The 18,371-nt window shown below is 45.9% G+C and overlaps 1 protein-coding gene across 1 annotated transcript in view; it reads right to left on the bottom strand.

Annotated features, from left to right (window-relative positions):
* The window catches only part of LOC149357328 (luciferin 4-monooxygenase-like), a 96,600-nt gene that overhangs the window by 60,784 nt on the left and 17,445 nt on the right, over window positions 1–18,371 (bottom strand). Inside the window, exon 2 of the mRNA XM_089577909.1 lies at window positions 3,818–4,025. Coding sequence (XP_089434035.1) covers window positions 3,818–4,025 — 208 coding nt within the window. The remainder of the gene's footprint in view (window positions 1–3,817; window positions 4,026–18,371) is intronic.

The raw sequence follows: 18,371 nt of genomic DNA on the forward strand, positions 1-18,371 counted from the left end.
AGGGTTATACATTCTCTCTTTTCTAATTTGCCTTGTGACTTGGATGTCTGCATTTCTGGCTGCCAGAGAATATTATTGTTACGAAATGAAGCTTCTTCTGGCAGATTTCGACAGTGGAATGGCGTTTCTCAAGGGATTATTGTCTTGCTTGTTCTTTTCAGCATTTTACTCAGCTTTATTACACGCACTGATGTTGTGAAATCCTAACTGTATGCTGACCACATGACATTTTTGCTTCTACGATTGAAATCACCTCCGTTGCGCATTCTTTGCAGCCGCAACTAAATGTCAGTCTCTTTCTCAATGTCACACGCAATGTTATTTTCTCGCTATCAAATAAAGTAAAAATATCTGTTGCCTTTCTGTCTCTTAAGTATTCCGGGGTTATAAATGGCCTTCTGTTACTTGGTGGGCGCATATAGAGCAGAAAACTACGAAAGGAGTTTGATCAGTCGGCATGCTGCGCAGGTTGAGCAACATCCGTTCCGGCACGAGAAGACACTAGCTTATGTTTTTTGGAATGTACAGCCGTCCCATCTTAAAGCTGGCTGCGTTTTGGTCTATAGAGCACGTGACTGCAATCTTTTGCCACTTATTTACATGGTGCGAGAAGCATTACGCGTTTGCCTGGGCTTTACAATATTAAGGCGGAAGCCTTTAATGCCTCATCGTTGTAAGCAGGAGTTGTCGACAGAAATGTCACGCTTTTCAGTTGGTCGAAACGGTCGTCACGTCACAGTGCGCGAATTTCAATCGAGGCCAATTGTACTTTGGCTACTAACCATGCAACCAATTAAAGGGGTCGTATAGTGATGCTCCAAGTAAGTTTGAGTTTAGTTAATTGCTTACTTAACCGATTAGTCTAATTAACCTTTCTAGTCCGACCAGATAAATAAATAAAACCAAGTAAGAAATTTGCCGAGCTTGGGAATCGAACCCCGGTCTCCGGAGTGCGAGTCGAGCACGCTTCCACTCCGCCATGCCAGCACGATGGTTTGGAATGAACAAAGGTGCGTCTAGTGAATACGGTGTCTTCGTTGACTCCCATCTTCCTCCCTTCCCGTTACGGTGAAGTTTAGGTGTCCACTGAGATATGAGAGACAGATACATTTCCTTTCCTCAGAAACCAATTTACCGACGAGCAAGGCGTAATTGTCCGCGTTTCAGATTGGTCCAAATTGTCGTGACGTCACCGCACGAATTTTGACGGGTGTCCACCGAAATATGTGAGACAGTTACTGCGCAAATTCCTTTCCTCAAATACAATTTTCGAATAGTGTCTACTGAGATATGTGAGACAGTTAATGCGTAATTTCCTTTCCTCAAATACAATTTTAATTTTCTTCATTACGGCCCCTCTTTCTTCTTTCACTCACACTTCCTCCCTTCCTGTACGGTGCGGCTCAGGTGTCCATCGAGATGACAGAGAATTACAGCCCCATTTCCTTTCATCAAAAAGCGTTGCGTTCAAAGGGCAACGCATCGCGCCGAACGGGTGGTGGCGTTCCTTGGACTCCGTGGCAGCGCTACAACACGCTGTCGCGTTCCACTCCTAAAGGCGAAGCTTAAGCGTCATTAATTGGCAGTTAATTAATGCACCAACAAAATGTGCAGTGAATAATCACGTAGCAGAATGCAGCACTCAGGCTTTCGCCTTTCAGCACTTTAGCCGCTAAAGTTCCTCGTAATTTTTTTCTTGCTAATTCTTGTTTTTACCAAGAGGAACGGGTTCCATCCTTGTCTTCAAGTTCGCGCCTTTTATGAGTCTAGTCGCTTTCTAAAAAAGTGCAGGTCGTCATTACATCCGTTTGGTTTAGTATTGCTTTGGCAGCTTGGGGCATAATTGAGTGACACTTAGTTTCGCATGCATATTCCTTCAATCTGTGTAGTGAAAATTGTCCTTGACCCCTTAAACTTGCGATCTACGGTAATGCTTTCGGCCTTTTCAAATTTTCTCAGGTCCTTTCATTCCAAAGTTAACAAACGTTCTTTTCGTTTTCTTGTTTAACTGCGACGGATGCGCCACAGTACGAACAAAAAACATTGATGGGTATTGTCTCCAGGCACTAGAACTCAACTTTCTGGGATCAAGACACTGTGTTCAGTACGGTTAGCTTCGTCTTGTCTTGGACACAGAGAAATCTGAGTTACCACATGTGCTTTCAAAATATTTTTGTATTCAAGACTATCAATAATGTTGTTAACAGGAGAAACGGCAGCATTGTCATATCTACGCCCATTCACTGCGCTGCCAAACGCGTACTTTATAAGAAGCGCTGTTACGGCTGTCCTCATTGTGAACATGGGACCCGTAAGGGGGCTGAAAAGTGATGTTTTAGCACGTTCTTTTTTTTTTGGCAAGAGTACTTTTTGTTGAATATGCTTCTGCCTCGCCAGAAAAGATTCTGCCAAACCCTCGACTACGGTTCTTTCGGGTGCCTGAGCAAAGAGCGTTACACTGAAGTGAAGTGCAAGATACATTGGCGAAGGCATCTCTTCGCGTCCAGTCGTTCCTCTTGTACCGAACTGCGTATGTATTGCGGCGGCTAGGTTACGCACGTATATATTAATGAAAGAGTTGGCTGCATCAGCGCTTAGTGCTTCTGCAGGCAACCAGCACCACCTCTTTCACTGAAGAAGTAAAGATTGGCCATTCCGCAAGCTTGAGGTTTCTTTTATGCCGCTACATTGTCGCATACCTCAGCTAAACTTCCGCTTCAGGAAATTTGGTCTTTTTGCCCGCTCTGTGCTAAACTCGAAGCGATCCATCACTTTCTGGTGTCCTGCCGCCGCTTCTGCTGTTTGCTTGAAGAGGCGCGTGCTAGGAAACACGTTTCGCACGCTCTGTCTCTCTACTGGGGTTCCCCTTTCCCTCGGAGCTTGTATGCATCGACAGAGCATCAAGAATGCGCACTCCACCATAAAAGGCTTTCTTTTAAAATCGAAATGGCTCCTATCCCGCAATGCGACTTTTTCCTGCTTCTTTCATCTGATGTACAAGATTCAGTTTTATTTCTCAGATTTTCTGCACACAAAGCTCTCTTCCCATATTCAGACCTGTATCTCGCAGGAACTACTTTGTTACTTATTTAATCCATCCAGCCTTAATTCAAATGATTTTCTGACAAAATGTCAGCGTCCGCAAGTCGCCGCCTTTGTATCCGTCTCCTCCACTGTGTTATTAGCAATTTTACTGAAAAAATACATGAATGCGCGAAAAATGTAAATATATACAAATTGCAAATTTTTTCAATGCCACCCTTTAATAATAAACATTGCTTCGATGATCGAATAATTTGAGGAAAGTTTCATCTCATCACAGTACGCTAGACTACACCATTTCTACAGATTATTTTATTATGACAGATCTTAAAGTGTCGTCCCACATTAAAAGGATACGACAGCTCAATTTTAAGCACCAATTTTTTTTTACTTAATGGAAAGCTTGCTGTCTAAGGTGCTTTTTTTCTTAGAAACACTGCAGAGGATTTTTACGCAGGATTTTTTGATCAGGGCATGTCCCTGTTTTCATATATCCTGGTGCTGGAGACCATGATCAGCGAAGGCGTTGGCGATTGCACGTCGACAAAAGTGATGCGCCGAAAACTAATATAAATCCCTCAGACAGTAATGAGAGATTCTTAGTATACAATAGCGTTCATTTCAGCTTCCACACCCAAATCCGTTGCAGCACGTACGCCTTGTCGACGAACGCTGTAGTGGGCCGCTGGTACGTTTCATGCCGGAAATCCAAAAACAGTAAACGCGCCATCTGACGCGACGGGGAAGGTATGACGGTGTATAGCTCGTCACAAACCTTTGGTGAGGTTAGTCTTGATAAGGGCTGCAGTGCCGCCCGCGAAGAATGTCCCGCAGAGGGAAGCCACCAGCTCACAGCTGTTGCCACTGTGGAACGCGACCACGTCTCCTGTGTTCAGGCCCAGCCGCCGCAGCCCGTCGGCCACACGGCGCGTGGCGTCGAGCAGCTCGGCGAAGGTGTACCGCGCGTTCGAGATGGCGTCGACCTGAGAAACGACAGAGTATTTCACAAACAGCCATCCGCTCAAAAACAAGTAGCCTCAGATAGGATAGGCATATCCCCATCTGACAAAACCAATTCTAGCAAAATAGCTTTTCTAAAGAAGAAAACGTAGCTGCCGTTCAACGGCTTTAAACAGCACATTTCTACTTCGTTTAGGTGACATAATATTGCCACGCAGTGATGACTGCAGTCCCGGAGCACTAAGACGGCGAGAATGGCTTCCAAACGAAACTCTTTATTTGGGGCAACTTGCGCCCGCAAACAACTGAATTACTTGGCAGCGGCGTGGCAACAGGCGTGCTCGGCCCTCGTCGAACAGAATGCCTGCCGCTCTTAGCAGCATTGAATTTAAAGCTTATAGCAAACTTTTGAAATACGCGTGCAAAGTTACTACAGCATTCTGGTACAATGCAGAATCGACACCGGCTTGATGCGATCAAATGAGATAAATCTGGTCGCGTCTTCCACCACAAACAAAGCGATAAAGTGGCGTGCAGGCAGCTTTGAAGAATAAACAAACACTACACAGATTCAGTGCAATACCTTCTTATCAGCTGGTATAACGAGCCATTTTTGTCGTAACATAATATAGGTGAGTCTTTCAGGGAGCGCAGTTGTCTTGGTGCGGAGCACTGTCGGGCACTTATGTGAAAATAGAAAAACTGTGCATTACGCTATGCTTGGCAAAGTGTTGTTTTCATGCACCCCCTCTTTCAAAGGAGCGATTTCAGGCTCACCCTTTATGACATCGTTTTAACTTGACGTGATTAAAATGATCTATTTTGATGCAGGAAAGTGAAGTCAATTCTAAAACCTGAATGTTTTTATCATATTGTGTAATTTGCCAACCCTACACACCAGTCGGAAACAGTCGTTTTCAGAAAACATTTGCTTTTGTCGATTTGTTTTACGCCTTCTCTTTATTGCTTTAAATTAATGGTTTAGTTCCAGCATATTGCTGCTGATATGCCCTCTCGTATTCGGACAGATTGGTAGCAGAACAACTTTGATTCCGTGTTCTATATGCTACTGCTTTCAGTCTAATGCCAGCTTGACAACTGGTCTGTTATAAACTTCCTTCCTTCCTTCCTTCCTTCCTTCCTTCCTTCCTTCCTTCCTTCCTTCCTTCCTTCCTTCCTTCCTTCCTTCCTTCCTTCCTTCCTTCGTTCCTTCCTTCTTTACTTCTTTCCTTCCTTCCTTCCTTCCTTCCTTCTTTACTTCTTTCCTTCTTTCCTTCCTTCCTTCCTTCCTTTTCTCTCCTTTTTCTCTCTTTCTTCCTACCTTTCTTCCTTCCTTTCTTTCTTCCTTTCTTTCTATCTTTCTTTCCTTCCTTCTTTCTTTATTTATTTCTTTCCTTCCTTCCTTCCTCCCTTCCTTCCTTTTCTCTCCTTCTTTTCCTCTTTCTTCCTACCTTTCTTTCTTACTTTCTTTCTTTCTTTCTTTCTTTCTTTCTTTCTTTCTTTCCTTCCTTCCTTCCTTCCTTCCTTCCTTTTCTCTCTTCCATCTTTCTCTCTTCCTTTCTTCCATCCTTTTTTCCTCTCTTTCTCTCCTCCTTTCTTTCTTTCCTTCTTTATATCTTTCTGATTTATTTATTTTTATACACTGCGATGAAGTAGAAGATCATAGCAGTGTAGGTAGACATTAAAATACAAGCATACAAACGCGGAATTTATAACATTTTCAGGAATTTTTCAAACATCATTAAATAATTCTGGGTAACAATCTGGTTATTTAGGTGATTCCGGCCTGCAATTGCCGTCGTCAAAGAAGAATATTTAAAAGTTATTCCGCCTGTTCAAAGGGGTTATTAATTGGCAAGTGCTAACTTTAAAACGACCACTCTCCAACTGAACTAAGAGCACTTGCTGCTGGGCTAGTTGGTTTTCGTTCATAATTAAATAGTTTTTAGGCGCAAAAAAGCACACAAGACAGATAGGTAGGTGACAGGACGAAGCGCCTGTCACCTACCTATGTGTCTTGTCGGTTTTTTTGCGCCTAAAAACAATTTAATTATGATCCAACTGAAAATAAAACTTTAATCGGCAGACACGACTGCGCACAGTCACTGGGGATAATCAACTGCGTTTCAAGAGTTCGCTGAGAGATGTACGGTCGTATGGAATGTAAAAAAACATAACCACCTTATGCTGTATTCTTTCTTGTTTGTTGACGTTGGTTAAGATGAAAGAGTCCCAGATAATTACGGGATATTCCAACAATGGACGAATACGAGAATTGTATACGTTAAATGACGAACACTAGGCGTAGATGATTTTAGTGAGCGCTTTAAGATAAACAGTTTAAGGAAGAGAAAGAAAGTTCGTTTATTGGTTGGTTTATTGGGGTTTAACGTCCCAAAGCGACTCAGGCTACGAGGGACGCCGTTGTGAAGGGCTCCGGAAATTTCGACAACCTGGGGTTCTTTAACGTGCACTGACATCGCACTATACAAGGGCCTCTAGAATTTCGCCTCCATCGAGGATGAAGGGAAAGGCAGGGAGGGTGACTCGGCTGCGCCCAGTGTGCTACCCTACAGGTGTCAAGGGGAACGGTGGGAGGCACAGAAAGGGGAGAGAGGAAAGGAAGGTCACTTTTTCACGTGTCCGTAGGCCATTACACACAGGGTACACAGGGCGCACAATGAAAGTTTATAACCTTGAACTCAGTCCTGAGTCCTTCAGGAAGTTGAAAAGCGCTTCCCAGCTGTCCTCTGCGATGCAGGTTTAGTTCAAGGACCCAGAACCTTTGCTTCTGTAAGGTGACGGGGATCGAAGCAGCGAAGAGTTTCTGCCAGGAGGACACGCTCACGCTCAAACCGAGGGCAATTACAAAGTAGGTGCCGATTTGTCTCTTCGCACCCGCAGTTATCACACGCAGGAGAGCCTGCCATAGCAACTAAGTGGCAGTAGCCATTTGTAAACGCCACTCCCCGCCACAGGCGACAGAACAACGTAGCATCGTAGCGAGAGAAGCCTGACGGAGGATTCAGTTCAAGTAAAAGGTCGAGACGATGCAAACGGCACGGCGAGTTTCCTGGTGATGACCAGACACCAAAGTCGCATTTCGGAATTTGCTACACAGAATCCACTGTTTTGTTCACAAAAGATTAGTTATCGACAGACGGAAGTATTTGCACTCTGTTACTTCCAACAGTGGTATGTTGCTAGTGTCATATACAACTAAAGACGTCTTTTCTTGTGTGTAATTTTCATGAAAACTTTTTTTTTCAAAATTAATGGGCATTTGCCGTTAATGACACCAAATAATGACTTTACGAGTTCATTAGTCAGTCGCCCCTGAACGTCAACTGAAGAGACCTCTTCATACAAAACACAGTCATCTACGTAAAGCTTCACGCAGACGGAAACCCCTGCCACAGTGTCATTATTAAGTATTAAACATAAAAGTAATCCCAAACGAACCAATGGGGGACGCAGGCAACCTGGGCGCGGGTAGAAGTGTTGTTTAAGGTAACGAATTGACTTCTGTTCTAAAGGTAGGGTGTGATTCATGCGTCTGGTAGTTTTTGTGAAATGTGTGAATTTATGTATTAATTTCTTATGTGACACTCTATCGAATGCTTTGCGAAAATTCATTACCGTATTTTCCGGTGTACAAGACGCACCCTTGTATAAGACGCACCCGCCATATATGCATGCTGTCATTTAAAAAATTGGTATATAATACGCATCCGTGTATAAGACGCACCCCAATTTACCCAGTTAGGCTATTGAGGCTTAATTAAGCATGCTTATGCGACCATCGCAAAATGCACCGTACGTGGAAGAAGTTCTTAAGCAACGCTAAGTGATCGAAAAAGGCAACACTCACGCCATATCCGCCCACGTTTTAGCACAAAAGAAAAAAAGTGAAAGAACTCTCTTTATGTCCACAACAATTTATTTTTACATAAAACCTTCAAAGTCTTCATCTTCGGATGCGCTATCGAAAAGGCAACGCGGCTGAAGCATTCTCTTTGCACTACGTACTTCCAAAGGGTGACTAAAAAAAAACATCGGCTTCTCTTGGCTTGTCTTGACAATGGCGAGAAGCGCGACTGTCGCCATCTTTTGGCATTTCACATTACTATAGTGCCTAGAATATACTGGCTAGTGTGCGCAGCGCGCCCGTTTCGTACGTGAAGGCGAGGCCCCCGCCGCGATGCCTGCGCGGAGAGGACGCAAGGGGCGCTGCCGGTCGGGTGGGTGCGCGAAAGCCGCCGAACTCCCGTCGTCTGCTGTCGCGCCGATACCGCAGCCTCGCGCGATTGCTCGTGTGAAATCGGTGTTTGACAGGCATCATCTCTTGGATTGTGGAGCTGGAACACGCTAAACGTGAGCAAAAACATCCTGAAATGTTAAAGGCTAAGCGGCAGAGGACGTGTTTTGTTCCGTTGTGTCAAAGCGGTTATCGGTCTGACGAAGAAAAGGTATCTTTGTTCACTGCACAGGCGGACCCAGCACGGTTTGCTGAATGGGTAAATGAGATCAAGAGGGCAGACAGAAGGCTGACACCGAAGGCTGTGTTATGCGAAAAGCATTTCGAGAACGAATGCATCGAAAGATCTTTTCAGATTACGGTGAACGGCGTCGTGAATGAACTTGCCCGAATGAAGCCACGCCTGACGCCCGATGCTGTCCCTACAGTATTCGAAAATTATCCACCTCATCTTGTACCTAAAAAGACGGTGAAAAGGAAGGTGCGGAACATTTGCGACTAAGGACCGGCACCTAAACAACGGAAGGGAAATGTCGAGCTGGTGGATCCCGAGTTGTGCTCTGCAGTCGACGGTGATATGATACGCGGTTTGACTCTCATTGCGTCGCTCGTGGAGGCGCATCAGAGAAACTACAGAAGCGTTCCGATTCCGAGCAGACAGACATTGCTACAGGACCGGTGTGTGATAGCGAAGCGATACTGCAGCGTCCGTGCGTAAGTGATGTTCGGTACCCATTCGATAGAAATCTGATTCCGATGACATAGATGAAGTTGCCTGCTGCGTCAAATGGCGCTTTAACTTATGCCTATTGCGAGACCGGAGCTGGTGACTTCTCAAAACTATTCATCGAAAGAATGGTGACTTTTGGAAAGCCTTTGCGTGAGCATGTTTCTGTAATTGCCACAATTTACTTCCGAGGAAGAGAAAAGGAAAAGCGCGTGCTTACAGCTCGCCATGAGGCAGAGACATTAATCAAAGAAATGGCTCTGCGTGGCCTCTGTAATGGATGTGGCATGATTCCTGTTGCAGGCAAGCACACTTCATACAGAAGTATGTACTTTGCAGAGAAATGCTTGCTGACCACCGATGGAAAAGGAGAGCCATGCTTGCACTGCAAATATTTACGGAAGCTCTCGCAGAACTTGTACAGAAGAAAAAAGACGAAAGATCCTTGCAGTGACAAAAAAATAAAGAATTTTTCTCGTGCTTTGAGAAAGACAAAGAAAAGCGTGGCCAATTCTCAGCAGCATGTGACTCAAATGAAGGAGCAAAACAATGCACTGAGTGAAGAAGCACTCGAGACAAAAATACAGTCACTCCCGAAGAAGCAGTATAGTTAGTTGTGAGAGCTTAATTGTTTCCTGGCCGCAAGAACGAAAGTCTCTGAGAGGCATGCCTTATGAAGATACCAGGATTGTGGAATGTTTGCTAATGAGGATGCGGAGCCCAAAGCTCTACGAGCACCTTCGGAAGCAGAGCATTGTGATTTTGCCAGGGCGAAAACGCTTGCAAAAATATCTGCAATGATTTAAGGGTGGCTTTGGTCTGAACACGAAGGTTTTTTAGGCTTTAAGCGAAAAGACCAAAAGCATGGACATGTTCAGCCGTAATCGTAACAAGTTCTATTCACTTGGAACTTTTAAAATTTATATAAATTGTAGGCTGCAATGGATTAATAATAGCGTAGTGTTTTATCTGTTTCCGTACTAATATAATCAAAAGCTGTAAGTTTGATATCCTGCCGCTGTGGCAAATATAAAATCTGCTACTCTATCACACTCAGAGTTAATTTGTGCAGGTGAAGCCTACACAGTGTCTATCTGTTGCTGGCTATCTGTGACAGTGTCTATCTGTTGTCACTACAATTGAATACGCGCTTTTTCGTACTTTTTGTTGGCCAAAAAGCATTACCCCCACTCGCACTTCCCCTTTGATTAAACATGCTGCATTAATTCTATTAAACCGAAATGTGTGTTTTGTGAAACGCGTTTTTTTTAGTTTGAATTCTATCAACCGCTTACGCTCGCGTGTGCTTACATTTGGTTAGCGTTTGGTTTGGTTATCCCTGTCCAACCCTCAGCGGCGCGACGCGTGCGAGAAACCGGCTCGCCCCGACGCGCGCGCTCACCCTACACGATGGTTGGATGGATGGATAGGAGCGCCCCCTTTGAAACGGGGTGGTGGCAATTGCCACCATGCTCAGCTTTTCTTTCTTTATTATTTTTTTTTGTTTACTGTGTTGGCAATTCTCATTAAGATTCGCCATCACCTTTACCTACGGTTTCCTACAATTCTAACCTTATGCCACATCTCTGCATTTCAGCCACCAATCCTCCAATCGCTTTTTGCTGACTTCCACTGCAGATTTATTTACATGACCTTTGTTATCTTTAAACCCTAGGGCCTCAGAAAGAGTGACTGTGCCTGCATCGACATCCGGATGGATACCATCATATTTGATTATGAGGTGTTCAATTGTTTCCACAGATCTACCACACACTGCAGTCATCTGCAGTCATCTGCTTAAAGCTTCACGCAGACGGAAACCCCTACCACATTGTCATTATTAAATATTAAACATAAATGTAATCCCAAAAGAACCCCTGGGGGAAGCAGACAACCTGGGCGCGGGTAGAAGTGCTGTTTAAGGTAACGAATTGACTTCTGTTTTAAAAGTAGGCTGTCATTCATGCGTCTGGTGGTTATATATGGTGGTTATGCGTCTGGTGGTTTATATATTAATTTTTTATGACACCCTATAGAATGCTTTGTGAAAATCTATTGCATTAAATCCATTAGATCCATTACATACTTGCTTATACTTTTGTGAATTATTTGCTACTTACAGCAAGTCCCATGCGAACATAATGCCTAATATGATGTAATCAACACTATGGACGGAATGCGATGAAAAGTGTGCGAATCAATGATAAGTTAAAGCCACCTGCCAGTGTTATTATAACGTCCATTCGTACATGACGCTTCAAATATTCTCTCAAATTTTCAAGGACCGCTGCAGAGGAGCGCGGAGGCCTATAAAAAACTCCAAGAGCAAAGCGGACCTCATTGCTATGCGTTTCGCAAAAAATGGCTTCAGTGCCTAGCGCATCAGGCAGTCTAAAATGTTGTACTGATGATTTGAATAAAACGGCAACTCTTCCACCTCTTCTGTTGCGGTCGCCCCGAAAATCCTTCTAGTCCTTAGGAACAAATTCGCTGTAAATTTTTCACTGCTCCACCAGATCTCCGTAAACATGGCAACGTCCGCGTCGTGCGAGAACCGCATACCGTAAAGTTCAACAATTTATTGAAAACGCTACGACAATTTAGGTTTAGAATTTTGAATGCTACCTTTCCTTCTTCTGCCCCGCCGCGGTGGCTCAGTGGTTATGGTGCTCGGCTGCTGACCCGAAAGACGCGGGTTCGATCCCGGCTGCGGCGACTGAATTTCGATGAAGGCGAAATTCTAGAGGCCCGTGTGCTGTGCGATGTCAGTGCACGTTAAAGAACCCCAGGTAGTCGAAATTTCCGGAGCCCTTCAATACGGCGTCCCTCATAGCCTAAGTTGCTTCGGGACGTTAAACCCCAATAAACCAAACCAAGCCTTTCCTTTTTCTGGTGTCATTTTTGGTTCTAGGGGATCTTATACCGATTGCTTTTGGCGCTATCCCATCCAAACATCTTACGGTCAATACTTATTTTGTCAAACACCAGTTTCACTTTAGCACCGTTACTCTTTCCTGACATGAGCATTCCCATGATTTTTTTTCTGACATCACGAATTCTTTTGAAAAAGTCCTCACTGACTGAAAGCTCTGTAGCTTTTAATTTCGGGCATTGCTTCATTATTGAAATTCTTCCCTCGATAGTCAAGCAGTTTTACGATGACAATGCGATTCTTCTTTGATTTCATACCTATTTGGTCGCGCCTTTCTATGCTATTGATTGCAACTTTCAGCTTCTCACCAATACCCTTTGGTAATTTGTCCGTTAGCTGTGATTCTCTTTCCTCCTCCTCTTCTTTTATGCCGTAACTGAGTAGGTTGTACATACGACTACTGTTTTCCAGGTCGTCGGATTTATCTAACAGGTATGATACATTGCCTTCAAGCTTAGCAGTGGTGGTTGATTTCAAAACCCTTACTTCCGTTTTCAAAGTAGTCATTTTTGCAGCCTCGTTTTCCGAACTTCTAATTCTCATTGTCAAGAAATCGATCTTTTCTTTAAAAGTACCCTGTTTCGCAAGAATGTCACTGACAGGCCACGTCAGAGTGCTTTGAACAAGAGAGGCTGCTTTCCAGAGATGTCTGGGCCTGGGTTTGATTCTATGTGACCAGACTTTCACATATCCTATTGGAAAGAGAAAACGTGCGCTAGCACATTCCTTATACGAAGTGGGCAGGGCAGCGGCAACAAAAAAAATTGCCGACGATTACATTACTTCCTAATGCAAAATCTGAGTGCAGCACATCAGCTGTTTCAGCGTTTCGAAAGATTGAGTCAAAGAATTGGAGCAAGACATGTGCGCATAATTATAGACAACTTGTTATTTTTCACACATATTCCTTCTTCAAGAAACTCTCCACCAACAGCTCCTGATGGTCATGAAGGAAGCTTTGTGGTCGGAGAAATAGATGGATATATGCTCGACTTGCTGTCCCAATGCCTCGTTCTCAAAGACGAGGTCTGTGCAACTATTTCGCGAGGTTTTCACAACCGTGGGAGGCGTTACGAGCGAGAGGAACGGGATGTTCTCCTGCATAAGTAGTAAGGGATTCCCCCTTGTCTTTATATCTACATTAAAGTCCCCACCCACCCTGCCACCCTGGCAGGTGGCAGCGTTTATGGCACAACGTTGTCAATGCCACAGCATGCAGCGCACATCTGTCACTGCCGCCACTTAGCTTAAAGCACGATTGAGGTGTCCACTGTTCCAAGAGGGCCATTATATGCTTTCCCTCTGGTTTAAGTGTCCACCGAGATGTGCGAGACAGATACTGCGTATTTCCTTTCCTCAAAAACCAATTTACAAGTTTTTTACCCTCCGCTTTCCAAGCCCCTGCTCTATTGGTTTCGCAGCTGTGGGAGACAGATACTGCGCATTACCTTTCCCCAAAATTTGTTCACTGAAGCTAAACGGCTTCTCAGGCGGTCAACGCCTTTCTTATGTAGGCTCGCTCCACGTCTTTCTGTTCTTCGTGCCAAGGCAGGCGCACTCATATGCACAGTGTCGGCTGTGCAGTCTCCTTCTCGCGCTGGGTGCGCGTCCTCACTGGGCTCAGGCCGGGAGTGGCTTCGAGGAGCATCTGGAATTTTCTGTTGTGGCGCCGCCGCCGTCGCGGGAGTGAAGAGGTGGAGGGCATCTCTTAGCGCACGCAAGGCTACGCCCTCACCGTCAACATCGCGTAGAAACGATTAGTACAGTCTAGAACAATCGATGGCAGTCCCCCCGCGCGCCGCGTCGGTGAGCGGTGGGAGAGGGGCAGCCACACACAGAAGACTAGTCGCTCTCCAGGGCTGTCTTATCTCCCGCTTTACGACGCGTGGAGGCGAGAGCCGTCCGCGCGGCGCTGTTTTTTTTTGTTTCTTGTTAAGGAGGGGAGGAGGTTGCGCTTTTACCCACTCCTGGTTACAACGGGCGACGGCGACGCCGCAAAATGCAGAAACGGGCGCCTAAGAGCTGCGCTCTAAAAGCGTTTGTCGCTACGATAACAATGGATAGATCAGTAGTCATTAACCTGCGCAGTGAAGCAAATGTGTTCATAAGTATACTGCCTCAGGTGCTGCTGCCTAGCACGTCACTCTCTTGGTATGAAGGCGATCTGAAGGAGCCATCCCCGAGATACGACGATTGTGCTGCCAGAAAAGGTGGTTAAAGCCTGCGCCTGAAGCAAAAGGGCTTGCTAAGCTTCGTGCTTGAGGTGCTGTTGCCGAGCCCACTTCCTTCCTTCCTTCCTTCCTTCCTTCCTTCCTTCCTTCCTTCCTTCCTTCCTTCCTTCCTTCCTTCCTTCCTTCCTTCCTTCCTTCCTTCCTTCCTTCCTTCCTTCCTTCCTTCCTTCCTTCCTTCCTTCCTTCCTTCCTTCCTTCCTTCCTTCCTTCCTTCCTTCCTTCCTTCCTTCCTTCCTTCCTTCCTTTATCGCTTTCTCTCATTCTTTTTCTCTTTCTTCGTACATTTCTTTCTTCCTTTCTTTCTTTCTCTCTTTCTTTCCTTCTTTCTTTCTTTCTTCCTTTCTTTCTTTATTTCTTTCTTTCTTTTTTTCCTTCCTTCCTTCCTTCCTTCCTTCCTTCTTTCGGTCTGTACGTGGGCCTATCCGTCCATCCATTCGTTAGTTCGTTTGCTCACCCGCTCGTTCGTCCGCTGGTTCTTCCGTTCGTTCATTCGTACGCTATTTTGTTTGTTGGTCCGTCCGTCCGTCCGTCCGTCCATTCGTTCTTTCGTTCTTTCGTTTGTTCGTTCATCGGTCGGTCGATCTGTTTGTCGATCGGTCGGTCGGTTTGTCGGTCGGTCGGTCAGTCGGTCGGTCGGTGGCTGGCTCGCTCGGTCGCTCGCTCGCACATTCGTTTGTTCGTTCGTTCTTTCGTACACTCGATCCTTCCTCTTCTCTCTCCCTCCTTGCCTCCCTCAATCGTTCGCTCCTTCTTGCCTCGGTCTGTTCATCCGTCCGTTCGCTCCCTCCCTCGCTCGCTCGTTCGTTCGTTCAGAAAAAGACTGCATGAGGCACGTCAGTGCCTTTTCGAAAATGAATTGCCATGCTTGGCGTCTCGATGACGCCACGGCTTGGGCTGTGCTTGTATTATTCAAATGTATATTGCAGTTTCCATCTTGGGTCATAAGCTGAAATATGTCATTCAGTCTGTTCAAGAGCACATTTCGAACAGATTTTTGCAGAATTGAAGATCGAAAAATGAGCCTTTACTTAAAGTGCAGGATAAACAGCTACTACCGGTATCTTATTATGCTTGTCTGCCGTTTATCCACAAAAACTGATGAGAGGAGCTTAGAGTCAAAAACTAGTGACATGCTGAATGTCTTGAGATGGAACTGCAAGACAGCACCGGTCGTCATCAAAAAACTGTATGTATGATGTGGGCTTCAAAATATAATTGCGGAGGCCTGGATTCCGCAATTAGGATTAAGACTGCCGGACTACAACCTACGCCGAAACAAAAACAACACATACAATCTGCTTCGTGTGGGGCAGCTGTTACTTTATTGACACGACATTTAACGTTAGCGCAGTTTTAGGAACGGCACTGCGGAACAGACGGTGAATCTGTGTTTTCCACTATAGTACATTCTATTGAAGGCGGCTTGTTTTCAGATAAAACTGAATTTTTGCCGATATATATGCCTCGGTATTTATTATAGACAACCACAGGGAGACCTAATTTTACTATGTGGTGGCAATGCGACAGCGTCAGCTTCGGTTGATGCCTTTGCCGAAAGTGACGTCACATCCTGTCTTGTGACATCACTTTCCCACAGCGAATAGGAATGCTCCCGCCTGGGGACGTCACTTTCCTCCAGCCAATGCGAAAATTTTATGATCGACGACTCATTTTGAACCAATGTGCCCATAGGTTCTATCTGCACATGGGTTCATGCGCACATAGCTTCAAGGCTTCATGTGCACATGAAGCCATGGCTTCTATTGCCTGGCTCCGAAAAGGGCTCTCAAAAAGGTGCGGCATGCCTGGGATGTAAAGGACTGCGCTTCAAAAATATCGACCAGCAAGAATTTTTTTAATGTGTTTTTAAGAAGGCGAGTTATTCGTAGTCAAAGTTTTAATTTTGGCGTCTTCGAGCCATTTTTCTCCTCTCAACGTTGAAGGTCGGCGCTCTCCGCCGGCCCCACCGCCGACGCATGCGGGAATTCTGCGGAGGACGGAGCTTCCTGACCCGCCGGAGAGGCGCGGCTGACTGACCGTGGCCATGGCAGCTGCGTGACGTCTGAACGAATCTAATCACCACATATATGAGCATACACGCGGGGGCGTGAAATGTAGGATGGCATGAGTATGAAAAAGTCGCCTGAAACGGCTCGCGAGCTTTTCAGTCCGATAGTGGGTTCTCTTCCGCGTGTAGAGGTGACTTATTTGGCTGAGGTGTTCATGACAACATAGCGTAGTGGGTGAGGGATTTTCCTTAACCTTCGTAAAAGGTGTTTCAAAGCGCCTGTAAAACCGCTTTGAATCAGGGTCCTCTCCGTGAAGCTGCTTTGACGAAATATAGTTTCTGAATGGCGATGGCGTCGAATGGAAGCTGGCTGTACATGGCTCTTATAGTCGTCTTGCAAGCTTTACCAGTCAATGCTCGGGTTCCCTTCGAGATGATTTTGTGAAGTAATTGCTTGAAGAGAGCCGCCAGAACACAGGTACGGGCTCGATGCCACAATGATACCAAGTTTGCGAATGCGCGGGACCGAATTGCTTCAGTGTAGGTTTTGACTGAGTTGGTCACCACTCTAATGCTCATCACTGTTATGCATGAGGCCGTATCCAGGCTTCGAATTATCGCAACGATTATTGCTTTCTAGAAGTACAATGAATTGTTCCCCAGGATATTCTGTAGCGTCAGGCCTCGGACTGCACACCCACAGTGCGCCACGGTAGGAGACAGCATTGTACTAGAAAATCCCCAAAACTTTTCTTTAGAACTCCGCGAAAAAGCCAGATAACAACGTGACGAAACAACTTAGCAGCAGGTACAATGTATTGATGTGTGCTTGCTCTGGCTGCGGTTAAGAGAACTCAGTTTTTAGAACTAGAGTAACTAGGAAGCAATAAAAATAATTTTGTACTTTATGTTTTTGTCTTGAGTAGGTATAAGTATGAACTACAATGTAATCCCGGTTATAACATAATGAATGAAGCTCGAAGGCAACTGGAGTTTTTCCACCCAAAGATGGAGCAGGAGAGACAATCAGAACACAGCGCGAGGGGCTGCGACGGTGGCTGAGTTGTCTAAGGCATTGATAAACGAAGCTGCACTGTTTGCGCGGGCAGCGCTTCGAAACTTACTCAGGCCTGAAGTTTTTAACGCGATAGCGTCAAGGCTAACAGAAAACCCGGCGTGGTCGTCGCAAGCGTTGTGAGCGAGAAATCCCCGAAGACGAAATGTAGGTCAGTCACCAACGTCACGTGACCTTCTGGCGTCATCACAACTTGCCCACCGGATTGTGAACAAACTAGCCACCGTAGCAGGTGGCAGTGAAATTGATGATTGGTCGCGAGAGCTTGCTCGGGAAGAGCAACCTCGGTCTGACAAGCCCCACCGATGGTAGCACCGGCCATTGCAGGGCAGTGGCGCATCGCAGAACAGTTGCACCACTGCGTCAGGAGTGGTAGGATGACTCCCAGCGATCTGTGAATATGAAGTCTAGAACGATGAATTCCCATCAACCAGGGTTGATTTCCGCTATCGCGTGATGCCCTTGAGGCGGGGCTTAGTGTCCCCTCCTTTTTTTTCTGCGTAATACTACTCGAAGGAACAAGTTCGGATGTTTTCGAATACGCTATGCTCCAGGATAAGCTTTACGTTCGGCTTCAGGTTTTATTGTGAAAGCAATACTACTCCCAAGAACGGCCTTTCGCGTAGTGGCGGCCTCTTGGCACGTTTTACCTTTAGAATGACCCCTGACGTCATACCATGCCTAGTGACGTAACAACGTGACATCATTCCGGGAGCGGGAGACGAGCTACCAAGTCGGCTCGTCGGGTAACGGCGGCCGCTTGGCACGGCTCGCCGCGCTCCTCCCGATCTGAAGATCCAACTCCACGCAACCTGATTTGGGCCCCCGGTCACCAGGGACTCCAGGGAAACGAACAGGCCGATCAGGCCGCCCGCGCACTCTCTCCCCGGGCTATCTCCCTGTCCTTGGAAGGGTACTCCCAATCAGACAATCTGGCCATTACATTCAAACAAATCACCGATTACTACAAGGAGGAGCACCGGCGCTACCCGGCCCCTTGTAAGGGTCTGGATCGCGCTGACGAGCGCCTCCTCATCAAAATTCTTACTAACACTGTACTGTGCCCGGCGGTGCTTAAACATTTCAATACATCCTTTGATGGCGCGTGCCAGTTCTGTGGGGAGGTGGCTGACACCTT

This window comes from Amblyomma mixtum, chromosome 3 (genome assembly GCF_055824585.1).
Source record: "Amblyomma mixtum isolate Tamu chromosome 3, ASM5582458v1, whole genome shotgun sequence".
Lineage (NCBI taxonomy): Eukaryota > Metazoa > Arthropoda > Arachnida > Ixodida > Ixodidae > Amblyomma > Amblyomma mixtum.